Raw genomic sequence first — 17,467 nt, forward strand, 5'->3', positions numbered from 1 at the left:
TGTGTGCCACACAGTGGATGCCAACAAAATTGGCATCATGGACTGCCTTGCTCATACTGGCCCCATTGTCACTGATCATGAACCCACAGGGAAGCTTGCCCTGCCCAATGGGCCACCCCTGCATCAAGAGGTTTGTAGCTCCCATGATCTCTGTTGCCATGTGGGACTCATCCATCACCTCAGCTTGAAGAAGAGCCCACCAATGGCCTGACTGGTCTCACCACTGCCCTGTGAGGGAGAGGTAGGTGTTATCTCCACCCCGGCTGCTCCAGATGTCCGAGATGAAGTGTAAGGTCACCTGCAGACCTCCCTTGCACAGCTCCTCCCTCAAGTACTCCCTGCATGCCTCATACAGGGAGGGGACCATGGAATCTGGTACGTATGGGCACTTGGTATGATAGGGCCATGAGTGCCATGAGCTGCCTGAACCCTGGCCACTCAACTAAGGAGAAGGGCTGGCCATTGACAGCAAACATCTCTCCAATGGTCTGGGTGATCTCTCTCGCCTTTGCAATGCACCCCCCTTTCTTTCCATCTTTCTTCCACTGTTCCAGGGTAGCCTGCCTCTGCTTTGGCGGGGATGGGGGCTTTGGAGTGAAAGGGGGACTCCCCTTTGGGCATACTTCCACTGGTGCCAGTCTGAGGAGCAAGGGCAAATGGGTGGTGCCTATGGAGATGCATCAGCATCCCCATGGTGCTCATGTGTTCTGTTCTTTTGCCCCAGCTGGTTTTGGCTCGGCAGTGCAGGCAGATAGTGTATGTGGGAGCATCTGCCAGCTCAAAAAGATCCCAGACCACACTACCAGCTCGCTTCTGGGGTGTGGGTGCATGTGTGGATGCTGCCTTTTCCCCCTCCCCAGCAGGCAGCAGCACAGCAACAGGAGGAGTGGACTCAGCTGAGCCACTTGCCTCCACCTCTACCTCAGCCTCCTCCCAAGTGCCTTCAGGGGAAGGAGACCTGGCTCTAGGGGAAACTTGAGAGGTGTGAAGCACAAACTCAGATGATTCCCCCTTCTTCCCCAGAATTTCCCTTGCTATGATTCTCAGATCCTAATTCAGCTTCAGCTCTTCCTATGGCACTGAAAGGCTCAGCATGGGAAGTGAAATGGGGGTGGAGGAGACTGTTATGCTGGTGCTGCTGCTTGTTGTCATGGTGGTGGTAGAGGAGGGTTATGGCTGGTACTCTTGGAGGGGATGCAGACTCAGGCACAAGCAGTGGCACTGGCACTGCCCCCTCTCCTTGCTGCCTGTAGAACAAGTGGAAGTCTCATGCCTGCTTGCTGTAGCAAAGAGGCTGAGTCTCAGTTTGCAGGGAGAACTTCCCTGAAGGCTTGCCAGTTGCCTTTCCAGCACATGGTATGTTTCATAGTATCTTGTCTTTGCCTTGGTGTGCAGGAAAATCTGTGTCTTCTTCCGTAATGTTATCTGATTTATGTAACGTATGTAGATAAGATAATTGTAAAAATGTGTATTTATGTAATAAATAAAATCAAAATATATAAATGTATGTACGTGTTCCTATATAAATTCTATATTATAATTTGCAATATAATTATGCTGTGCTTCCCTGCCCAGTGAATGGAATGCTCACTGTGAGAGAAAGCACAGACTGGAAAAGAATTAAAATAGACTAACAAAAACAAAAAGAGGATTTTGGGGGAGGAATAAATTGAAAGGAATCAATTAATATAATAATATAATTAAAAGGTATAGAAAGCAAAAGGTAGAGATGAATCCCACTTGCTAGGCTAGCAAGTAGGAAATGATAGCCTTTGTTGTCTGATGCTGCTGAGCTGCTGGAATATAGCTCAGTAACTGACCCAAAGGCAGAAAGCACCTCAGTTCAAACAACACTGCTTTTTATGCTGTTTTTCCATCCCTCCTCCAGAGCACTGGGATTGGAAGGGACCTCAGGGAAACATCACAGTCACTGGCCAGCTACACAGTCAATAAAGAGAGCAGTCCTTCCCTGCTCTTCCCCATCCCTTTCCTTGCTTTGTGTTTCCCTACAAGCAAGCTCAGCTTTGAAATTTGAAACGTTTCAAAACTTTTGAAATGTTTCAACTGCCCTCGTTTCATTTTGTGACTCTTTCAAAGCCCTTTGTTTCATTTCAATTTCACTGTTTTGAGCTTGAAATTAGTTGAAACAACATTGAAACAAAACAGCCAGCAAAATTTCACACAGCCCTACTGAATACGCTTCCTAAGATCTGGGAAAAAAGCAGATCCAGCCTAACCAATGAGATTACCAACTAAAACTTACTGTTAAACAAGAGTAGGGGAGGAAGTTAGACATAGCTCATAACTCACAAGCTGACAAAGCCTTGCCTAGGATGATATAGTTGGGGATGGTCCTGCTTTGAGTAGGGGGTTGAACTCCTGAGGTCCCTTCCAACCCAAATTTTCTATGATTCTATGACTGCAGCACTAGACCATGAACAATGCATTCTAGACTTAACTTGAGGGGATCTACTGTGCTACAGGCCGGCAAGACTGCATGCATCAACAACAAGCATAGCAGGATCCCTAAAAATTGACCCAACTTACCATCCTTGCCAGTCTCCTAGAGCTCCAATAAGGCAATACTTATTAGGGAGAAAGTAGAAGCAGCATTCAAGTGTTTGATAATTTATTTAACAAGAGTCATCTCTTTTAACAATTTGCATTAATTAGCTGTGATTTTTAAAATTCATTTCCACTTACTATTAATTCTTCTTCCAGAATCTACCCAGGAGAGCACACAATTCATCAGCAGACTCTCCATATGTTTGAAGAAGGGTGTGTGTGTACCTGAAAGCTTGCAAAAAACAATTTTTCCAATTATTTAGTCGGTCTAATAAAAGACACCAGATTTACCCACAGAACCTTGTCCAGCATCTACAGCATTCTTCTGAAGTTTCTTTACCATGTCTGCTTACATTTCCTGAGAGCAATTTGACTTTATCATGAGTATCTTTATTACCTTGCCAAACCACATTCAAGATCTTTAGACTCAAAGATAAAATCATCTTCAGAAAACACCTCACCTTGCTTCATTCATGCAGAAGAAAAAATTCTACTTCAGGCCTTGAAGTTTTACATTTAGAATGTGCTGGAGTTTGGTGATTATTATTATTGGAGGGGGAGGGGCACATTTTCATTTCCTTTGCTGGTTTCTTCATCTTGGAGAACAAGCAAAAAAATAATGTGTGCTATGTTAGAAAGCACAATTCATGAAGGATGGAAGTAAAAGATGGAGGCGATCTTTCCAACCTGCACTGTGGATCTCACTGCAGTTGAGTAGAATGTCTGTCAATATCTATAGAAGTGTCATAGATGGAAGAAGTGATGAATATATAACAGGGACTTGAACTTGGGTAGAGTAGACTTTTGTTGCCTCTTACAAATGAGTAGGGGCTCACAGTGTGCATGTCTTACTCCCTACCTTATGTTTTAATTACTAGAAAATTCTTTCACAGCAGCACTCTTGCTCGGTGTACCCCAGATACACTTGGGTAGAAGAACTGGATTCTGAGCATAGCTGTTTTTCCTTAATATTAAAACTGGTAGAACAGGACAATGTTTCAGGAGCAGTGGGTCAAAATAACCTACCTCAGTCTGAAGCAGGCTAGTTCTTCTGAGCCAGCCAAAGTTGCTGCTGCTATTGCTTTTTGCTGCCTGGCCCCTGCATTTCTCCCGCTGTCCAGCTGCCATTTGGATGAATGTATACCTCCTCCCCCACAACAAAACACTGTAGCAGCCTCAGCTACTGCTGTACAATAGTTCAGTTTCACAATAAGTCTGGTGAAATTTCAAATATATTTTTTTTAATTCTCTACTTCATGATTCAGCCCTATGAAACTCTTTTACGTGGCAGAGGGCATTTCTACATGTGCCTTTATGCGTGCCTGAACTTAATGTACATTTGTGTATTGTGCATTAAGGTGATTTAGGCATGTATCTAGCACATTAATATGGTGTGTGGACTTGGGACTAACTTTAGTCCCAAGTCAATTGAGATACACAGAGTTAATGCACCTTAGCATGTCTACACATGTGTTAAGTTGCTTTAGCTATTTGCAGGTATCAAGTTTAGGTGTGAATAGCCCAAAATAGCCATTTTAAGGTGCATTAAGGATACGCATGTGTAGACCGATGCCCTTAATGTGCCTTAAAAATGGCTGATGTGCCTCAAATTGGCATGTGTAGATGCACCCAAAGGGATATAAATTTTCACTTCCTGTTGCATAATAATAGTTTCAGGCATTATCACAGCAGTTGTCTCATTTTCACTTGGGCATGACCTCTTGTTATAGGTGGATGAAGAGCTCCTGGTGCATAGTGTCTGCATTGAATTTACATGCTTGTAAAATATTCTTGGTTCCTTTGAAGATGAAAGAGGACATTGTAAAGTAGTATTGTTATTACAAGATTTCCCTAGTTTAGCAGAAAGATATTTTTATAAGGGCTAAGATCTGTTTTGTTAATATAATCATTGTTTTAATGTAAAATATAATTGCAACACCCACCCCAGGCATATGTTATTGTGTAAAATTATAATACTATGTCTAGATGAGTGCTGGCATTCACCCTACATACCTGCCACACCCAGGAATGCTGTTATTGCACAATTGCACACATCCTGATGTGACTAATTACATAATAATTAGTATTCTTAACATTCAGAACACATTAAAATAAGTTGTACATGTTTTTGTTTCACTGCAAGGTAAATTAGAAAACATCAAAACAAATATGTAGTGAACACTGCTGCTCAGATAAGTTCCAGAATGTAGTATATCTTCCATGAAACAACACATAACACAGTGTACACTCTATACTTTTGAATGCAGTCTTGGCAGTGCCATTATTGCTGCTACCTTGTGCAATACCTGCTTTTAAAAAAAGTTTAGTTTTCTGCATGAACTCTGCCTAGTTCTAAGTTATGATCACCCATCATAACCAGAGATAATTTTTGGCTGCAAAACGTTTCGCAGATTGTCTGGAAAAGGAAGACTGGTAATGATCATTCTGGAGTGGAATTTGGAAGAACCTTGAAGTTAGCAATTTTTCTGCTATTGCTTTTTTCTTTAAAAAATAAGTAGACATGGGGCTGATGTGGACCATATTGTCCAGAAGTTTGAGTGGTTCATTCTCATCTGGGCTTTTCCTTTCTGTTCATTATAGAGTCAATGGCTGCGTCCAGATAAGCAGGGGCACGCGCTTGCAGCAGAACACTTGTGCCACTACTTTGTGCCACAGTACATGCCCCTGCACATGCCTTTTGTTGCAGGCCATGGCCAGTTCCTCCTGGCTCCCAGCCATGCTCCATGTGTTGTGGTGTGGAGGCTAGCTGGGGCACAGGGTGCTTCAGAGCAGGGTGAGAAGATGACAAGCAGTCCCAGCATCGAGGCACCCTGTGGAGATGGGGGAGCAGGCAGCCCAGGCATGCCTGCTCCTCTGTCTCCGCATGCTGCAGAGACCCTGCGCTGAAGTACACTGCACCTCAGTGAGCCGCAGAGTGGCTGGATGGGGCACAGTGTGCCTGAAGAGTGGGGAGCAGACAACCCTGGGCTGGTACATGCTGAGGCACATGGGAATAGGGGAGCCCCTATGTTGAGGCACACTGTGCCCCAGTATGGAGACTTTGCATTTGTCTGGTTGCTTGCTACTTTCATGTGCTTTGCCCTGCTTTTTTATCAGGGCTTTTTTTTTTTGCTACCAGGAATTCCAATAGCAAATTTTGCCCCCTTGCTGCAAATTAAGAATGCCGCATTTAACATGCAGTGCGTGCAATCTGAAACACCACAAAATGCAAATGCCTGTACGCCTGGTTGCCCCCACCGGGTCAGATGTAAAATTCACATGACCATTTGGATCAGGGGTGTTTCAGGACCTGAGGCTTTTGATTTAAACCACATTTTAAAACATATATTTTAAAATGTGTTAATGTGCCATAGCTTTTAAAGCAAAGAGTTTCTATTCTACTTCACAGATTCTATACAGGCACTTCTATTACCTTCTAGGCAGAAAAGTCAATCAACTACAAGTCTGGGGCAGCTCTCCTAAACTGACTCTACCAAGTCCCACTAGGATCTCAGTTGGCCACCTAGGTCCTCGAGACAAGGAAAGAATGCATTCCCTTTTCCTTCCTGACCTCAAAGGGCTTTTATAGATGTGCTCCAGGAGGGGGTGGGGAGGAACGCTTTAATTAGTGCGCTCCAAGAGCTGCGCTAATTATAAGTGCCTGAAGCATCACACTTATCAGTGTCCCTGCACTGAAAAATGGTGATGAGGTGCTCTGAACTGAAGCTTATTGAATGAGCTTTAGTTTAAACTGCCCCACCAGCATTTTTCAGTGCAGAAACACTGACACATGTTGTGCTGGAATCTGCTGGAGTGTTACCATGCTGCAGCAGACTCAATTAATCGAGTCTGCTCCAATGTGCTTGAATTACAGAGCATCGGAGAAGTCTCCCTGCATGTGTATAGGAGCCCTTAGGTGTTTGACTCTTTCTGGGGACTCCTATGAAGAAGGTATAATTTATAGTAAGCAACTTTACCAAAGGGCCAGTTTTTTAATTTTATTACTTTGCTTCCATTCCAGGCCTCACATAAATATTGCTGTTGTAATTTGCAGTCTTCCCTCTACCAGGCAGTTGATTTTCAGCCAAAGAGTAGCTTTGTTGAAGGCAAACTGGAGCTAGTTGGCTGCCAACAAGATAAGGTACCAGGAAGGTAAGAGTACCCTGTGTACCAGGGACAGGTCACCGTCACTAAGCTTTGCACTGATAGTCCCTCTGCAGACTACCCATTTCAGAATCCTATTCTTCAAAACTTCAAGACAATTTTGAATGATGTGATTGTCAAATCCTCCCTTATCCTACATTACAAGGCCTTCATGATTTTATATTCTGTCAGGTCCCTCTGGCAGAAATGGCTGAACTCACTTCAATATATTATTACTTAAAATTAAACAAACAAAAAAAATCGTTTCAAAACACAAAGCCAAGATGCTTCCCAATATGATTTCAAATGGATGAGATATTAAAACACTAAAAACGGGGTTTATAATGGAAACTCTGACAGACTATTAACTATAGGACCGTTGCTCTAATAAATGGAATGGCCTGTCGTAATCTCTAGTTCATAAATATGCAAATACTAGGCAGAGGATTTGCTCCAAAGGATGTCTCTATAATTTTAACTGACCTTTACTTATACTAAATGAGCCTGTTGCTTCTGTTTTTGTGCATTAAATATAAAGTACAGGGAATCCTTTCTGTCTGCCTTCAAGGCCCACTCTTGCTCCCACTGAAGTCAATGGCAAAATTTTCATTGTCTTTTAATAAGAGCAGAATCTGGCCCCAAACATTAAATTTAAACTGCTGGGAATTAAATGAAACTCTTGACTGCATTTGATTTTAGTTCTGTTCTCATTTGCGCTAATTATTATTTTATTAATTTTTTCATTTAGAAGAAGTTTACCACCCATATTCCCCATGTGTCAAAGAGGCTGACCTGACTCACTCATCAACATAGTGACACAAAAATCAAATTTTATCTAGTTCCTGCTTTGGACAAAATAGAGGTAAAGCCAGCGACTTAATATTTAATAACCTAAATGCAATTAATTTTGTGTCATTTATTGCACAGGGAAGAACTGGATGGCTAGCAGTTTTGCAGATTCTACTCCCCCCTCCCACCCCAATTATTTTAAACTATCCATCCTGGTATCTGTCCATTGATGTTCTGCCAAATTGCCAGCAGGGGAGAGATCTGTCCAATCCAGGAGCTAAATGAGTCACTGAGAGTCAATCTGTTTCTTTCCTTTGCTGCTGGGGTTTCCTTAGGTCCTGGCCTCATTCTGCTCCAGCCACACATGCAGCTTCAGGCTTCAGCCCTATTTGGCTTTGACTGTCTCTTGTCCCCCCGTCTCTGCTCTGTTCATCACAGCTGTTGATGGGTTCTGACCGGCTGGCCACAGAAGACCAATGCCTCAGTCATATTGCTCTTACAGTCCTTGCTCTGATGGAAAATGAAGACATCTTGGCCTTGTTGTATTTGTTGCGGCAATAATACATCAGGTATCTACATGGGAAGAAACCACATGAACAAAATATATCATCTGGGTTAGATGCTAATTTATAAATTCTGGGAACAACATTTGCATGTTTTCCAAGAGAAGTCTGTTGAATTCCCTAGAAGCTGAATACTAATATGATTTTCTATAGTGTGAAAAACAAATATGAAACAAAGAAAAAAATAGACTCAGAAATATCAGGAGCTCAGTATTCAAGTATCTGACAATGCTGTGAATAAAATTTCTAAACTGGAACATTTAGATCCTAACTATTCATTAAAAAGCAAATTCCTTGATTCCTCCCTTTTAGGGTCAGGATTCAATTACACAAAAATATGCAGCAGACTTAAGGACTGCATGTAAGATTAAGATAACTGGTATTTCATGGTAAATGATTAAATTAGCTGACACAGTTTTATCCTGAACTTTGCCATTAAGACTGACATTTTTGTGAATGTACACTGTAGGCTGCTGGTAATCTAAACTGCTGTATCCCTCTCTCCTTTCAGAAGCTTTAAATAGCTAAAGAACTCTTTTTTTACAGTCTTATTTGCAAATGTACAGAAAATATGTCTATAGTATAACAAGATGAACTATCTCTACATGTACTGAGCTAGCTATAGAAGTCGGTTCTTCTCCATCGGATGAATAGACTGAGAAAACAGCAACACTGTTCAGAATGCAGTCTCAGATTTGTGACATGACTGGAATGGAGTCATTTATATGACTCTAAATGGGATGAGAACAAGTGGTCCTCTCTGCAGGAAATAAATAGAAAAGTGGCAAAAACCTCTTCCCAACTGTATAATTACTCCCTTTATACAGTTCTAAGAAATCCTGTGTTTTATTCTCTTATGTGTTCATACGAGATTTCAGGCTTTCTTTTTCTTTCTGGCAAGCTGCTATAGGAATGAGGTGTTAGAAAACACAAGCATATAGTGGTTTGGGCAAAAGGTTGTTGAAGCTGCTGGGTGTAACAGCCTTCATTTGAGAGGGAGGTAAACAAAGAGTTAAATGCCTTATGAAGTAAATTAGTCTCCAAACCAAACAGGCACGTGTCACCACCCAGAATGTGAGTCCCATTCAGGAATCTGAACTATGTGGGCGGAGTGCCTTTTTGGGAATTGTTTTTGGTCGGGAAGGTGAAGGGAAGGCAAGAAAGGCTATAGAAGCACAGTGGAAACAGAGAAGGAAACTTCAGACTTTGCCTGGCCAAACACAGCGCATGTCCCCAAGAGAAGCCTAGTGAGTAAGTTTGGGTCATGGCACCCAGTGAAAGAGGCTTGGAGCTGTGAGCAAAGAAACAACCTCCGAAGAAACAATCACCAGAAGCTTGACACCTTCTGGGTTCAAGGGAACAGAGCTTATTCTTTGTAAATAAACAAGATCATATCAAAGAAATACACAGCTCAATTACCCCGTTTCACTGGAAAACTGGAAAAACCTACAAGTCCACAAATTATTATCTAGTTGCCTAGTTCAAACAGGATAACAGCAGTATGGCTAAATCACAGGAACAGCCATGATTTTACCACCAGTTGTCAGCTAGTCCAGTACTCTGTCTCTGTTAATAGAAAGTGCCACATGCGTTTAATAATGGTTTAATAAGAGTGACAATTATTATTATCATAGAATATTTTTTATGTAGGTGACATTAATGCTCAATCCCCCAGGCTGGCTTATCTCCTTACAGTTGAAGCTTTATGAAGTGTTCATGCACATATCACTTTCTCTGGGCATACTTAGTGATAGAAAATCACTGGTCACTGACTATCCAATATGGAGGGATAAGAGATGTTTGGTGTGGCTACATGCTCTGTTTCTGAGGCCAGATTCTCTGGCCAAAACTCAGCTGAAGTCAGTGGAACTTGGCCCTTTATGGTTAGTGCAGAATACTCAAAGGTTCTGCATGACGGCAATTCCATTGCAATGCTGCTGGATTCTTTGTTAATAGTAAGTAATTGAGGATAGCTAACGACTCCCCCACCCCGTTTTACATCTTGGATCGTATATCACTTCTAATACAGAATATAAAGCAACGGCTTTTACAAAACACATTCCAGAGGAGGAAAAAAATACCTTTATATAGCACAGTTATAGTTACACCACTTTTATAAAAGGATGACTTTCCATCAGAAGAAATTTACATGAAACAGTTCCATTGTTTGAGAACTTAGGCAAATGCTGAACAATGGGATTCATTCTGATTATCAAAAAATCAAACTTACGTGACCATCTGACAAATTACATTATTCAATTAAAATTTCTCAGCCCTCACACGTAGCAATTTCTCAGCTTTTAAATATCACGAGGATATAACTACTTTTACTTTTCTTTCTTACTTTCAAACCTTGAAAATCTTTCATAACAAAGGTTAAATGAGTCATCTAACTTTTCTTATTTTAACATTATGCTTGCCATTATTAGCTAAAAAAATGAAGATAACTATCATGAATTTTGACACGTCTAAAACTATTAGAAAGGATATAAAAACAGCTCACTCATAAGACTAACATTTAGGAGACACGTAAGGGTACATCCCCTCTTTTCTTTACTATTAAATGCAATAAATCTCTCAGAGATTCAATTTATTATTATTCTGTGGTCTTTCACCCACTGGCACTAGTGGTCTGGGTTTAGTTTGATAACCAATACACAAGTATTCAACAGCACTATAGTTACTGGGAATGTTAAGACTGGTGCAGAGAAGCTCCATTTACTTCAGGGATCAGAATCTTGTATATGATGGTCCAGTGTTTTGTAACAAAGGTCTGTTGTCTAAAGGAATCTGCTTGTGTGCGTAACTTCCCATCTTGGAGGGAAGTTGCTTGGTGAATTTAAAAGGGTCATTTTCTTTCCCCCTCAGCCAAGTTCATCTTTGCCAACTGGCAAGAATGTCAAGTGTGAAGATACGAGTAGATGGTGTAAGAGGGCAGCTGTGAAAAGCTGGGCATGAATTTCATGATTCTGCACCAATTTAACTTGGTAGGAATTTAGCTACTACTGAAGATAGATCAACCTCTTACTGCCAGCTATCACCATTAGGTAGGGTGTCTTTTTGAACAGACCTTTTAACTTCTTCTTACTGTGCTGATTCAGAAAAAAAATCCATTACTATAAGTTCAGCATGATTCCTACTTATACTCTCTATTTATAACATTTAAATGTGGACAAGGCATGCATTGGACAAGGCACCCTCTGACAACTAAGTCACACATGCAAGGGTACAATGCATACAAAAGCTTTATGATTGTTTTTTCTACCATGAAAGAAAAATGATGCCAGGGAAACTGACTCAGTCTTCCAGTTTCCTGTAGTTGAAGGTACTGCTGGCCTCACATAAATTCAATTACCACAGACAGTCTTGGACCAGAATTGTGGCTGTATGTGTTTGTGGGCGCAATGGAAGTTGGGTTTCAAGTCTGGAAGTCAGGTCATGGCACCAAAAGGATTGGAAGCCACTAGTGTACAGAATGGGATTTATACATTTTTATGGTTCCAAGAGAGGGTCAGAGCCAGTTGGCAGAATAAAAGTGGAGGCCCTGGAAGCAGACAAGAAGATGGTGGAAGGAAAGGAAATTGGCAGCAACTGGGGAGTCATGAAGAACAGACACTTGGAATATTATCAGGAGAACAGAGGGGAGGGAGCATGACAACAATAATAATGCCATGCACGTTTACAGTGCCATCTGAGGATCTCAAAGTGGACTGATGATTGAAGTCCTCAAGAACAATCTGAACGTATCATCCTTGTTTTACAGTAGGAGAACTGAGGTCCTAACAAGTTAAATGAACTGACCAGATTTACAGAATAAATCTGAAGCAGCCTAGGACAGACAAACCAGCACATTTTATTTATAATTCTGTGCTCTAACCAATATTGGGCCGATTCAGAGTCTGGACCCATTTACAGCAGCACTGGATTTGGTCCACTCCCTCCAGCTCCTCTGGCGGATGTCCATTTGGCTAAAAGATCTGGAATGTAGATTACATGAAGTTTTGTAAAACAATTATTTAATTTTTAAAAACCTCTTTAATTGCACTTTAAGTGGTCTTCCATAACAATCAAAGTTCCCTTCGTCCTCAAGAAGAACTTTGTTTATTCTATGAAGCCTTAAAACTTTCTGAAAAGTTCTATCAGACTTTGAGAGAGAGAACAGTTTGATCTGGCAACCCAGAAATGAAGAGTAAGCAGGGAATTCAAGTAGAATTATGTCCTCTAAAAGCAGAAAACATATGGAATAATTTGAGTTTAAGAGAGTTAGACATTTTTATGGAAGGAAAGGAGGAACTGAAAGATACAATGACAAATCAAGGCACTGGGTCTGGCTAGCTGTTCCAAGTAGCTCTTTCCTTATAGATTTTTTATGGCTCTCCTAGCCCCAATATTAAACACTTGACCTTTTTGTCAAATACTATTTTAGATTATTAGATTAGATGATTAGCTTCTAAATATACTGTCCACAGTAAATAGGCAATTGTACTACAATCTCAGCCTTTTCAGGTATTGCTCCCTTGGAATTTAAAGGCAAATCCCCTTATATTAACTTTACTTAACATATTTGGCAAGCAAGCGAGTGGCAAGCAAGTGGTTTTAATGGGGTTTTCATTTAGGGCGCATAGATTTGTTATAGGGCATTATTCTGAACAAGACTGCCTCCAAACCAAAGGTTTTAAGGGATGTGCCTGAGATATTGTGAAATAAATTTAAACAGGTGCAAGGACAGAGTATAACAATCCTACTAGCTGTACTACTCAGCATTAAATGCATTCACCTCTTAGAATTCTGTAAACCAAATGCTTGGTTTAACAGCACATGGCCACATTCTGGATGACTGAGCCCCTGAGCTTGCTAATATACATAACAATTTTGGAAAGATTAAAAAGACCAATTTTTTCCTGGCACTTTCAGTGGTTTTAATAGGAACAGAACAAAACACCACTGCAGAAACATACATTGCCCTGAGAAGACAGGCTGCATAAGGAAGAAAAAAAAAGCCCGATTAGCAAACACAGTGGAGCATATTTAAAAGAGACCTGCATGGAGTCCACATAACATATTTATTATATACAAATCTAGATCTGGACAGCAGAGATATGTAAGGTTTGGAGAACTGGTTCTCCATTACTAACAACTGAGATGGAATTTATTTTTAATAGATATGGGAGATGATGCTCATCTCACCATAGTGCTCATCACTGAAACATAGCACCAGTGTAACTCTACTCACCACGGTGACATAACCTTTGGCACGAGAACTGAATCAGGCCTAGTTGTTTTAATAAAGTATATAACTGGTTGTTCTAAGTCTGTGAGCAGAATTATTTTGACTGTATGGTTACTGGTTGGTCAAATAGCATTTTGTGGGTTCCTTCTGGTGCTTTCATTTGTGAGCAGCACCACTGAACTGAATGGGCTACAGGATTGGGCCTAAAATATGTGATGCTAAATTTCTCTCTCTGTTATTTATGTACCCGTGTGGTGGATGGCGTTTATGTGCAGAACAGATACCATTGTTCTTCCTTCTACGTAGAGTTTATTAGCAATTAAAAGTGATATAGGAGAAATAAGAGGAATCACATAACAATCCAGCACTCCAAAATCATGCAGAGACTGAAAAGTTTGTGAACAGCCAATCTCAGCTAAGAGCAGAGTGTTTACATAACTGCTGCATAGCCTAGTTTTTAATAAAAAGTTACCAAACTTGGGATTATTCCACTATAATTAAATCATGGTTGTTTAGTGAACAATTACTTCCAAAGTAAACTGTTGAAACCTGCTGTGCTCGAATTGTTGCCAAATCCAGTTCCTCCTTACCCTGTGTTTTCCAGTTGCTATCAGTGGTGGCCTGCTTTAAGCTTTGGCATATACACAATAGTGTTTTAAGTGTGAGAAGATGAGTTAAAACAGTTCTCAGCCTTCAGTTCCGTGAGGGGTATATTGTGGATCTACGTAATTTTCCACAACTGGAATTTGACTGTGGACTGTTCACTAAATTCTCAGCTGTCAGAATGCTACTGAAGTCAATGGAGTGACACCAGCAGACAGTTTGCTCTTATGTCTCTATGCCTGTCTCTGCTAATATCAGAAAGGAACAGAACCTAATGTATATTCGAGGAACAAAAGATAAAAGTCTTCAGGTATTTTAGTATAGTGCTAGGAGTCAGGAGAGCTGGCTTCCATCTCTGACAAATTGTGTGACCTTGGGCAAGTCATTTAATTAATTCTTCTGCCCCATCTCTCTCCTTTAAAAAACACTTTGGGCTAGATCATGGTCAGGTGTGACTCTGGGGCAGCTAAGGATCTGAACCTTTGTGTTCTACAAAATCTTCATTTGTGCTTTGTAAAAACAGATTTCTATATTTGTATCATAAGGTAGTTTATGATACACGTAGGCCACATTCAGACATAGTATAAGTGGATACAGTGACCATTATGTTTTGGAGAAAAATTAAGTAATAATGTGAATGATGATATAAATTATGTGTAAGCTGCTCAGAAGAGATAGGGTAATGTGCATGTACACTCCGAACGAATTACCTCAAGTAGCAGAAGCAGTGGCATACCACTCACAGTGGTATATATAGCGCTTTACCTACTTCTCAGCAGAGCTAACTAACTTGGGTGAAGTGCTGCTCTAGTGCAGCTATAGTGCTCCCAGTACCCAAGATAGCTCTAGTATCTCTCCATGGGACAGCACAGTTATTCTTGGATAGCCCCTGTATCTGGCAAGCATCACAACCTGCACTAATTTGGCATTCAATTGAAGAGTGAAATGAGTATAACTAAGATGGCAGAAGTGGGCATAAAGTCAGAAAAGCAGCTAAGAAGAATATGGAAGATAAAGCAGAGAAAAATAATTTATTGAAGCTTTATTAGCTTCCTTTATTACTACACCCCCACCCCATCCCTCTCATCCCCTTCAGGCCCAGTGCTGTTCTGCATTAGACTGATATTTGGAAATGAGAGCAAGGCTGGGCCCCCTGGATGATATGCTCACTTACACCAGGTAGGAATTTGGCTCATGAGGTGGACTCACTGCTTGTACCAAGGCTGATCTTTGTCCCCTGTTTTTGTCAGATTAACAAATCTTACTTTTTTGACACAAAGGACAAGAATTCTAATCTCAGTTACACAATATAATTGCAGTGTGACTCCCTTGAAGTCCATGGAGTTCCTCTGGGAACCTACCCGTGCTTGTGAGAGTAGAATCTAGACCAAGAACATCAAACCTGCAGTGAAGTTTGAGCTTGTAACACTAACTGCTGATTTACTGAAGACTGCTGTGATACTTTGAATTGATAATGGAAAATTTGCTTCCCATAGGAACATGGTTCGAAAAGGGAGGGGTACAGTGAAAGCAGCTTGCACAGATGAGTGAGCTTGTAACTGTTCCACTGTCATCCCCTGTATCACTCATTTTGTTATTTATATGACTGAATACAGAATTTTTGGAGTAGCATAGGATATACTAGTTTATTTGGTTGCACAGTCACTAAAGTCATCAGTGTCTGCAGCTAAACAATTTTAATAGAAACAATACTTATCACTTCTAAAGTGCTTTTCGCTTTGCAAAACACTGTATGAACAGAGACCATGTCTATCAAGTAAGAATGCATTATCCCTGTTACACAGAGGGACCCAAATGCCTGCTGTGTCCTCACATCACTACAAACCACATCATCATCACTGAACCTATTAACAAGGAGTACAGCATCCAAGCCCAAGGTTCATTCACTTGCAACATCCAAGGTTCATTCACCTGCAACTCCACCATCCTCATATATGCCATCACCTGCTTACAATGCCCCTGTGCTGTCTCTGGGACAGGCAGGGAGACTTCTATGTGTAAGAATGAATGAATCTGACATCAACTGCAAAAAGACACAGAAGCCTGTGCTGGAAACTTCAGCCTTCCTGGATGCTCCATCGCTGACCTCAGGATTGCTGTTCTTAGGCAAAAAAAAATTAAAAACCAGATTGAACAGGAAACTGCAGTACAAGAAATCATTCACAAAATGAATAGCGTTATGTACGGTTTAAACAAGAAATACGGATTCTTATCTCATTACTTGGATTAAGCTTTTGTGACTCCCTTTGTTCCTACAGGTTTATTGCTCGTTTGCTTTTCTCTCCTAGCACTGCCCCCCTCGCCCACTCTCTCTCCCTCTGTCTCTTTGGACTTATGCTTATCTGCATAAATGGATAATAGTTTATGATAGTGCCTGAAGTTTCCCTCAGGAGAGATGTCTTGGGTGTGGAACAAAAGCACACTAATATCTCGGGAAAAAATCATCAGAGTCTTCTGCCAAAACATAATGGCCCGGTTTTCTTATGATTAAATATCTTTTCCTTTAAATTTAGCAAAAAGGACAATGTGGGATACATTTTATGGGAAGTGGTCTCCCTATAGCAACTAATGAAGAAACATAGTGGCTCAGTTTTCTCAACTAGGCAACCAGACATGTCACAGGCACCATCTGCCCATCTGTGCAAATGTCAGCTCAGTTACTCCATTGCAGCCAGTATGTCTTGAGAAAACAGTTAGTCATACTGAAAAGTCTAATCTCCTCCTTCACAAAGTTCTAATGATAATTATGATATTTCTCTAACCCAAGGAGAACTAGAATATATGCAGACAATGGCTAAAATTGATGCTTATGAAGTGGAAACAGCATGATTTGTTGCCTTTTGAAAGTTGAAATAACAACAAATAAGAATTTTAGGTTTGCAAAATGAGAAAACCAAAAACCTTTCACACATTTATCTGCTGGTACTTCCAAACCACTTTTGCCCAGTCCAGCTATTGTCAGCACATTTTCTATCAGGTGTTATTATTGTAGTCTACTGCACAACAGTTTAGAGGATAAGTTCTGCTACTTATTTGTATTACGTGAAAGTAAGATGGACTTCACTAGTATCGTCCTCTTACGTGTGTCCTCATTGACGATTGTCTGATGCATGGTCTGCTTTTTCTATGAAAGATTCAAGAGATGGTGATGGCAGGCAAACCTCAGCAGCTACCCTCTGTTTCTCTAGATGCTATTCAGTCATGTTTCAGACCTGAACGCTGGATTGAAAAGACATTAATTATGGCCACAGATGACCTCTATGTGCAAATGCAGAAAGAGCAGATGGCATAGATAGGTCTTGCAGGGGCTTTTGATGCTACTGACCTTGTGGTGTTGTTGATATGGCAGAAGAGAAAAAATGCTTCGAAAAGTGTCCTGCCAACTTCAGGAAGCTCTTAGAGGCTGGCAAATAGTTTTTCTTCCTCAGGCCTCTCAGCTGTGGAGCACCAGTATTACCTCTCTTGTTTAAAACTTATGTGAAACCCTGGAGGATGCTGTGAAATGGTATAGGCTACAGTGTCATCAATATCCTGATGACACCAAGCTCTATGT

General features: G+C 40.9%; 2 protein-coding genes across 3 annotated transcripts in view; one reads left to right on the forward strand and one right to left on the reverse strand.

Moving 5' to 3' along the window:
• The window catches only part of LMO4 (LIM domain only 4), an 85,139-nt gene that overhangs the window by 55,406 nt on the left and 12,266 nt on the right, over positions 1-17,467 (forward strand). The window lies entirely within an intron of this gene.
• LOC149863662 (uncharacterized) overlaps positions 6,707-17,467 on the reverse strand; it is a 232,499-nt gene continuing 221,738 nt past the window's right edge. For both annotated transcript variants that reach the window (XM_090049518.1, XM_090049520.1), the window contains one exon: positions 6,707-8,070. In XM_090049518.1, the coding sequence (XP_089905644.1) occupies positions 7,983-8,070 (88 nt within the window). In that variant the 3' untranslated portion in view covers positions 6,707-7,982. The remainder of the gene's footprint in view (positions 8,071-17,467) is intronic.

This window comes from Crocodylus siamensis, chromosome 5 (genome assembly GCF_052110815.1).
Source record: "Crocodylus siamensis isolate JL-2025a chromosome 5, ASM5211081v1, whole genome shotgun sequence".
In the NCBI taxonomy this organism is placed as follows: Eukaryota; Metazoa; Chordata; order Crocodylia; family Crocodylidae; genus Crocodylus; species Crocodylus siamensis.